The sequence below is a fragment of the Pungitius pungitius genome, chromosome 3, assembly GCF_949316345.1.
Source record: "Pungitius pungitius chromosome 3, fPunPun2.1, whole genome shotgun sequence".
NCBI classification, from domain to species: Eukaryota; Metazoa; Chordata; class Actinopteri; order Perciformes; family Gasterosteidae; genus Pungitius; species Pungitius pungitius.
This window is the reverse complement of record NC_084902.1, coordinates 16,857,201-16,866,761: the sequence shown is the minus strand read 5'-3', so window position 1 is coordinate 16,866,761 and position 9,561 is coordinate 16,857,201. Positions and strand designations below refer to the sequence as shown.

The following is a 9,561-nucleotide window of genomic DNA, read 5'->3' as shown; positions in this document are numbered from 1 at the left end:
TACACAAGCCTCGTTTTTCATGACTTTTCCGTCCATTTCAGTTTAGCGTCACTACCACCATCCCTTTTAACTGGGACAACATGGCTACTGCAGCGAGCCGTTACTACAGCGAGGACGGCAGGGCAACGAAACGACAGAAAACCGACGGAATGGCGACGGTGAGTCGTAATGGAAGATTAGCATGGGTTACCCAACGTACACGCTCTGCCCGGTTGATACGTCCGTTGAACGTTAATTCATTCAGATGCGCGTTTGCGAGAAACAGTCACGACGCTTCACAGGTCGTTTTGTTTTATGGAGGTTTGTCGTGTTTTATCAGCGTTGTTACGTAATTACACATCGCGGCGTCACAAAAATACACCCCTAACGGTTACCATTATTCGCAGAATACCCGTACCGTGCAGTCTACCGTGGGATCTGTTGCGGGAGGTTGAACCGACCGGGCCTCGCCCGAGCGCGGCTTTGTTCTACTGCTCGGTAACGGTTAGCAACATGCTAGGCGAGAGCTAACCGTTTCACATCGTGATAATAAGACTTGTGCTCGAGCAGCCGCTAGTTCACGCGGGATAACATTTTCGTGTTACCGGAATGTAACGATTTAATATAACGAGTCTCACATGAACCTTTAAAACAATTCATTCCGATTATCTGCCCCTTCCCCCAGCTGCAACCCGAGGTTAATTCGCCTGCTATGAGGTAGCTAAAGGCAGGATAAATAACAACCTACACTGTTAACCGGCTCAATTATTTCGGTCTAAAGCCCTATGTGCAAAGCACGCTGTTAAGTATTGTGATGTGATCACATGTGATTGAGCTACGTGCATGCATAAACATGCTGGTAGGAGTGTTTGAGGGAACACGCAACAAGATTGAATAAGGGAAGGCACGGGAAGGGAAACATGTACGCGCTTCCAGATAAGTAAATGTGGAATTTTTTCCCTTCAAACCAGGGATACGAAGACCCACACAAGACCCTTCCATCTGTTGTGGTGCACGTCCGTGGGCTGGTGGATGGCGTCACAGAGGCTGACCTGGTGGAGGCCTTGCAAGAATTTGGAGCAATCAGGTATATAAAGATAACCTTTGCATTTGTGGGCTGAATGTGTTTGAAAGAAGCAAATCATGTTTGCTTTAGTTGTGTGACAACTTTTAATATATTCTCTTTTGTAAGATATGACGTAAAATTGGAATCCGGTTGTGTTCACAGCATCTAACCGCGTTTGTTTTTTAAAGCTATGTGGTGGTGATGCCCAAGAAGCGCCAGGCTCTGGTGGAGTACGAAGACATGAACGGATCGTCCACCGCCGTGACCTATGCGGCAGACAACCAAGTGTATATCGCTGGCCACCCGGCATTCATCAACTACTCCACAAGCCAAAAGATCTCCAGGCCGGGAGACTCCGATGACTCAAGAAGTGTCAATAATGTTCTGCTGCTCACTATCATGAACCCAATCTACCCCATCACCACGGTAAATGCATATATTTGAACTAAGATCATTGTGACTGTTTTTAGTGGTGGCTTTAGTGAGAGTGCTGCTTCATGTGTCTCAGCTTGAGTAACTCGAATAGGTGGTGTTGAAATGTGTATGTGTGAATCATTTTAATTTGGTTTTCACAGGACGTCCTTTACACCATCTGCAACAACTGCGGACCTGTCCAGAGAATCGTCATCTTCAGGAAGAACGGTGTCCAGGCGATGGTCGAATATCCTTTTCCACGGGGTCTGAATGTTGACTACCACGGTTTTAAATTAAATTTAAATTTCGAACACCAGTAACAAAATGGATGTTTAACAGAAAAATATATCTGTTTTGGTACCTCTGTTATCTGCTGCCCACATGTAAATGTATGTCACCGATCTGTGTGATATGCCCCCAATTATCAGGAGCCATATGCACTTTCTTTTTTAAGGCCGCAACTGTGTCCTATTGCTGTACACTTGACCACAATCCTGTGTTTAGGTTCATTCTTTTGTGGCTTTTTGTATATATTTAATCATCTGTCCCATCGTAAAGATGTCCTGGTAACTCCCCATTGTATCCTTAACTCATGTCCTTACATTCGACTCTGTGCAAAGCGCCCAGCGGGCCAAAGCATCACTTAACGGAGCGGACATCTACTCTGGCTGCTGCACACTGAAGATCGAGTATGCCAAGGTACAGCGTGTACACAAACGCATGTATGATGTAACACAATCCAATTCCCTTGCTGGGAATATTGCCTTTCTAGGTGTACCAAATGCCTCGATTAACCTAGCGTTTACAAATGTGTAATCATCAGTTTATTGCTTCCGAACACTTATAACTATTACTGTAGTTATAATGGCACTTTTAGTTTGTCTTCAGGCTTTATATTGATATAAATTATGTCTCCTCAGCCCACTCGTCTGAATGTGTTCAAGAATGATCAGGACACCTGGGACTACACAAACCCCAACCTCGGAGGCCCAGGTAAAAACATCACACCCCCCGAGCATTTGCTTTGTAGCGCGTGAGCCTGAGATTAAAGCCCCCTTGCTGCTTCTGTTGGAAGTTTCAGCAATATTCTTCATTGATAATGCTACTAAGTATATTTACAATAATTCATTTATAATTATGTCCAATATGCTGATATAGTTTTCTTGTGTGGCATTATGACTGAAGTGTTGCTCTTGGTCTTTAACACTTAATAACACACTACAGGGGGTGCGATGGGAATAGTATTGAGTGTGGTAGGACACTAGGAACAAATTAACAGACAGAAAGACAGACACCACGTCCAGAATCGGTTTGCTCTTCTATTAACAGCCCTAGTAAAAAAGTGTATATACCACTGTCAAATGTCCTGTCTTTGCAAAGGACCGAATAACTTGAATGCTGATTAACTCGGGCTCCAGCGCTGTAGAGGCTGCATTTATTTAAAAGTTGCGCTCAGAGACAGAAAATGGTATCGTTATCTGATGCCACCCTCCCCATCCCCGGATGATTTTGTTTTATCATCGAAATATCCTGTCTGCATCTTTCAGTCAGAGACGCAACCCTGTTGTGTGTGTGTGTGTATAGTGTTCTTTACAGCAGCATTTGCTCTTCCTGCCATCCTCACCAAACATGTAAAAGTGGGAAAGCGTTTGCACAGGTATTGGGTTTTATTTTTTCGAGGTAACATGTATTTAAACTTTGACTTTAAAGACGGTGATTGGAGACGGGTTTTCTGTTCTTTTCCACTGTAATCCAACTTCTATCATTTTTTTTTTTTAGTCTTTCCGTTTTAGTTGTTTTGGAACTTCAACATCATACCAAAGTCTAGCATGTATGGCCAGACACCCACTCAAAATGATGTTAAATGAAGGGGCTCTGACAAAACCTCCGTCAGCCAAACTCTCAGCCGTGTTTTGTGTGAGCGGTGAGAACAGAGGCAAGGATCCGCGTTGGTACACTGAACATCTGCAACTTCATGTTACTGTGACCACCTCCTGATAAATCTGTGGTATCGGCGACTCCAAAAACACGCATAGGAGGGAGAGGCTGATACATGCTGACAACATCACCACTCCGCAACCACCATCAAGTATCCACTTCTTCAGTGAGGACACAGCTTCTATCATACAGAGGGACAAATGTCCCCTGAGACAAGAGGGGACAAACTACAAGACACCACCCATTCAACATGCCGATGTAGGACTGATATACCACTCATTCCTCGTCTTCGCATTCCAGCACAACATCCATGAAGACGCACTTCTAGAGGGTGGTGTTTGGGGCGGGGTTTGGGTACTGAGCTACACTCGGGCCCTTCCCCCAGTTTTTTTCTTTTTCCTTGTACCCATTTTGAGACACAAGCGAATGACACATTGAAAGCAGGCCAAAGCTTGCATCTACACTCCGGCCCACCCCCACTGTCTACACCAAACGAAGACTGATACCAGAGAAGACACAGCATCCACCCAAACAGAGGGTAGAGACTGACATCTCAGTACAGCTGACTGACTGCATACTGATACTAACCGGCCCCTCCTGCCCTGTTTTGGGCTGCGTTGATGACACAAAAAACAAAACCCTGTGTAGGCAACACACTTGCTGGAGCCCTGCACCAACTGATCCAATAGACCACTCACACCCCGAATCAAGCTGTAGCCAGCGACATTGGAGTCAACACAAGACAACTGATGAAGACAAGACACTGCTGACAACACCATCAAGCACACGTGGGCCCATTTTTTTGCTTTTGTGTGTTTCTTCCTCAGTAAAATTCATCTTTTTCTATCTGATTTTCTTCCTGTATGCATCCCTGTTTAGCTGTTCTTTTTTTCCCTTTTTTTGAGTTCAGTTCTTTCTTTATTCTAAAGTCTAGAACTTGTGTAACACCTTCCATGTGATACAGGTTTGGCATTTTTCGGCTAAGAGGAGCCAGCTTCCCAACTGTGCTCTGTGGCAGCCTCAAGGCGTCCCAGTGGGTGCTAAGCGGACTATTCCCCCAAAAAACGGGACAAAAAGGACGTGAACACCAGCCAATCGGCGGACCGACCAGCCCTCCCGCCAATGGGCTTTTCAGCTTGATAAAACCAGGGAGTCGATCCTGAGGTGGCGAGTTGTCCTCACCCCCACCACCCCAAAGAGGAAAAGGATAAGAGTTTGGGATGGATGGAATGAATTGAGTGGAACTGCTGCAGCAAATATCTTCCTCCCCACTGTTTGTAAGCATGCAGTAAGTAAATCGAGACCTTCCCCGGGGAACATAACTGCACAGCACCACATGATCCCCCCCCAAACGCCTCAGCACCCAACATCGCCACACAGGACTGACATGTCTCCATTCCCCCCCTCTCATACAGGCTTAATTTTTCTTTCTGGAAGAGGGTGTCGGAGCCTGAGTTTTTCTAACCTGCTGTCTGTTCACTAAGGATACCCATCAATACATGGACCAACCTTTCTTGGGTAGTTGAATCGTGCTTTTTAATCCAGGGAAGCGGGTGTGAACTTGATATGATTTCATGTAGGATGTGCTTGGGCCGTGACCAACCCTGTCCGTTATAAAAAGAGGAGAGCTTCACACCCACGTGCTGTGGGCGTCCATAGCTTACCATATCACTTTTTGATTGTTAGGGGCCTGGTTGGTCACCCGCTGAGGGGCCAAGCCATCCACATGTTGAAGACATTTACTTTTTAATCATGAAATGCACGCTTTGTTGTGTGTGTGTGTGTGGTTTTACTGTACACTCCTATCTGAACTAAGGTAATTTGCCCGGGGGAGGAGAAATGAAATGTACTTTTTTGATTCTGATGTTTATGTGACTGTGTACCCGTACAGATGGAGATGGAGATGGCAATGGGAGCAATCCAGGTGTGTGAGCGTACAAACAACTGCAACAGGGGGCTCGTATCAAACAGCTGTTAAGCTAGTGCATGGGAGGAATGCTGCAGCGATGTTTGAGGCGGGGGTTAACTGCTATGGGTTGGCCCGGCCTTACATTATATTAAGAGCTCTGCAACTTGGGCTCGCCGGTGGGACACAGACGTTCAATCACTAAACCACTTTTGCACCAGCACAGAAGCTCATGTTACAATAATGGATATTACTCAAAGATATCTTTACATAGTTAATACATACAACATAGTTTTGAATTTAGCATCTTTTTAGTAAAGTCACCCCTAACAAATGGTGTACAGTCTCTAACATCTGTAAATACTCTGCATATTTATGTCACTACTTTTTTTTTTTTTTCCAACTCTACCCCTCACCTCTTATTTCGTCTTGCTAATTTCGCAGAGGATGTAAATGCTAACCCCAACAAGCGGCAGAGACAGCCTGCCCTGCTGGGCGACCACCCTCCAGAGTACGGTAAGGCTCTGGGACAACTCTGCTTTAACATCATCCTGTATACATGGTGTGGCTTAATAAACTTAATGTGTAAATTCGACCTCCATACTGGGACCGAATCTTTTCTTATCGTAAAATAGTCCATGGAGAACACTTCTCCATGTTTCATCGGCCTCTTTATCTGTTCCCTCATTTTCTTGCCTCCTTTATCAGGAGGTGGTTACCACGGCTATGACGAGAGCTACGGCTCCCCGCCCTATGAGGGTCGCCGCATGGGTCCACCAATGAGAGGGCGCGGAGGCAGAAGCTACGGACCGAGCTACGGGCCCCCCCCTCCTCCTCCCGGAGAGTACGGCGGCCACGCAGAGTCTCCAGTCGTCATGTTGTACGGCTTGGAGCCCGTTAAGATGAACGCCGACCGCGTCTTCAATATCTTTTGCCTTTACGGCAATGTAGAGCGGGTCAGTGGCTTTTTTTTTACTTTGAAGGGGAAGGAAATTATGTCCTCACTGACGAGCTCCCAGGGTTATTAGCGCAATGGTTTTTTTAAGCGGGCAAATGTCTATGAAATGCATAGAATCACAACCTACAGTCTCATGGTCCGACATAATTAGGGATGTTAATAGTTTGAAAAAATGTATTGATCGCGATTTGTTTTTCTTCTAAAGACTAAATCTTGGAAATTTACCTTTTAGAAAGTGTTCTTAGAGTGTTGTCTTTAAACACAAAACTCCACATGTGATCACCTTGGTGGCAGATTCCACCGGGTGGAACATGTTGAACTAGCAACTCCTCCTGTTGTCCTTGTGCACTTTGCTCTCAACTCTCCATTATTAGACGGCTGTGTTTGAAGTGCCAACAATCACCTTGCTTTATTCATTTTTATATGTATATTCAAAGGTGAAAGAGGGGATAGAGGGGCTGCTTCTGCTTATCCAATGGGGCAAGGGGTGTTTCAAAAAACAATATAGGGAATATTTATAAAAACTATGGTAGAGTAGTTGCACATAGAGCTTTGCTGCTTGACTGTGAGAACCCTACACACCCTTTTAACAGTTTTGTCTCTATAATAATCTTTACTGTCAAGGGCCCAAGTCAAACCTGTCTTCTGTCACTTCTCATATCGCAGGTGAAGTTCATGAAGAGCAAGCCTGGGGCGGCCATGGTGGAAATGGGAGACTGCTATGCAGTGGACCGCGCCATCACTCACCTCAACAACAACTTTCTCTTCGGACAGAGACTGAATGTGTGGTGAGTTTGTCTTGTGCGGTCCAAAGAACGACGAGCCACACGTAACATTCTGGCAGAGTAAAATACAACCCATTTGTGTTATTTAAGAAAGGCGAAACTGCTAAATATGATACCACCCTTTTGTTGGGACATTAGTGACGCTGCTGTCTCTACGGATGTCTCTCCTCACTAAATTAAACTATTTGGAGCGCCCCCTAGCTGCATAAACGCGGCATTAAAAAGCTTTAATTTCCATCCCTTTATTCTAAAACAGAACTGCCAATTCACATTGCAAGAATACTTCTTAAAGTACAGGTGGCTCAACGAACATGGTAATTTCTATTAAAAAAAAATACAAATCCGAGAAAAGAAAAAATAACCTGTCTAGTCTTGCTAACCTCTTTACTGCGGCAATTAGCGAGCTAACGCTAGCTTGATCAGCTGGATGATGAGTAAGCAGCAGCAGAAGAACATGAAAACATTGATTGCACCTTTTATTAAACATATGAATTGGACCTTTTACAATGATGATAAACACAAAAAATACAATTACAGGTTGCAACCAAATTTCCCATATGGCTACTTTTAATTTGAAGTCTAAAGATCCTTCCTTCCCAACAGCGTGTCCAAGCAGCAGGCCATCGTGCCTGGTCAGTGCTATGAGCTGGATGACGGCTCAAGCAGCTTCAAGGACTTCCACGGCTCCCGGAACAACCGGTTTACCTCGCCAGAGCAGGCGGCCAAAAACCGCATCCAGCACCCGAGCAACGTGTTGCACTTCTTCAACGCCCAGCCCGACGTGACACCAGAGATCTTTAATCAGGTCTGTAGAAGGAGGAAATGAATATGAACGCCACAGGCAAATGCACTTAATCAACTTCAAGTTTTAGCTGTGAGAACAACGCAGACCCTGATGATAAATGTGTTCTTTGCAGATTTGTGAAGAGATCGGTGTCAAGAGCCCCATCAACGTAAAAATGTTCACAGGAAAGAGTAAGCTGATTATAACTAACTAACCATTTGTAGCCTAGCATTTAAGGCCCATAATTTATCCCTTACAATCCACTTAATTTATCTGGAATGTGTGATGTAATTCTCATTGCTAACCACCAGGTGGCGCAGCCCCGAGCGACCGCAGTGCCTCAGGTCTGCTCGAGTGGGAGTCGATCAATGATGCCATGGAGGCCCTGGCTCTGATGAACCACTACCAGATGAAAAATGCAGGTACGGGTAAGACACCGAAACTGTTCCATAAACCGTCAAAATGATTTTATATATATATATATATATATATATATTAGTATTTAGATGAGAAAAATAGATTTGAAAATATTTGTTTATTAGAACTAGTCTCGGGCCAGAGACCTGTCACTGGGTAACTTGTGTCATAGCAGATTTATTCTAATGTATGAACCTAGATTAAACACAATCTCGCAGAGGAAAATGATTCATCTCACATGTTGTAGCCTAATTTTCTCTCTCTCTCTCACTCTCTAGCCGGTCCTTACCCGTACACCCTCAAACTGTGCTTCTCCACCGTGCAGCATGCCAACTGAGCCAGTATGGAGATTGGCCCACCATTCCTGGTTCACATGTACTTAGACCACGACTGCTTTTTAACACGCCTGGATAAATTGGATTTTTTTTTTTTTTCTTAAATACTTTTCACGATGTAAATTGATCGCTTAAGTGTAAGCTCTTCATTTTCGGTATATTAAACCGATCCAGCAGCCATGACAAAGTTTTGATATTTATGCCCCAGATGCGTTTCTAGAGTATCAGTACATGTGTCTTCAATATTAAGTTTTACCTTTTTTTTTTGTTTTGTATTATGCTTCTACAGTAACCTGACATGTGAGTGTTTTTGAGAGATTTGGTTTCATGCTTGGCGGTCAAGGAGCAGCAGACAACATGGTTTTGTAAAAGAGTTTGTCTTTGGAACTTTTATTATATCTCACTTTTCTTTATTTTAAATGATGCCTATTCAGTTGTGCGTTACTGTGTCAGATATGCAGATAGAGAATTGTTTTGTTCTAAAAATAAAAATAAAACCTACTCGCATTGCGTTTATTCTGCCATGCTTCTGAAAGTGTTTTGTTTTGTGTTGTATATTATATGATGGTGATTTTCAAAGGGATGCGTCAAGTGGCTCCTTTGTTCAACTAAGTGTTTTTGCAAACTATGAGAATTATGCACTCTTCCATTATATGGAATAAGAATCTGGATTATTCAATATCAAATAAGCTGGCCACATATTTAAGATGTCTGTTCAGTAAACAAACTGGGTACATACACGTAATGTAAATTACTGTAAAACTGTCTGATTTTGAGGGTTATGGAGATGGAAGCGAGCTGAATTCCACATACTCTTATCTTTGTCGATGAAGCTCGATTCAACTGGGCAAAAACACAACGCAGCAAAGAAATGTGATTGGACAGAGAGCAACCGTGAATATCCCAGACCAGAGATAAGCTAAAATCAGTGTGCGGCACCGTGAAATAATGGTTTGCTGTTGCACAATCCACTTTTTTT

The 9,561-nt window shown here is 43.9% G+C and overlaps 1 protein-coding gene across 2 annotated transcripts; it reads left to right on the top strand.

Annotated features, from left to right (window-relative positions):
- The first annotated feature begins 10 nt into the window (after positions 1 to 10).
- LOC119193870 (heterogeneous nuclear ribonucleoprotein L-like) lies at positions 11 to 9,103 on the top strand. 2 transcript variants are annotated; one of them, XM_062561276.1, is made up of 14 exons: positions 11 to 158; positions 951 to 1,066; positions 1,234 to 1,471; positions 1,621 to 1,708; positions 2,064 to 2,158; positions 2,380 to 2,452; positions 5,289 to 5,321; positions 5,748 to 5,819; positions 6,012 to 6,259; positions 6,928 to 7,049; positions 7,650 to 7,851; positions 7,964 to 8,021; positions 8,142 to 8,258; positions 8,526 to 9,103. In XM_062561276.1, exons 1-14 carry the CDS (start codon positions 81 to 83, stop codon positions 8,582 to 8,584), a joined length of 1,599 nt encoding a protein of 532 aa, XP_062417260.1. In that variant the 5' UTR covers positions 11 to 80; the 3' UTR covers positions 8,585 to 9,103. The 2 variants fall into 2 exon arrangements, with proteins under 2 accessions (XP_062417260.1, XP_062417261.1); XM_062561277.1 differs by having other exon boundaries at positions 12 to 158; positions 8,142 to 8,252.
- The last annotated feature ends 458 nt before the right edge of the window (positions 9,104 to 9,561 follow it).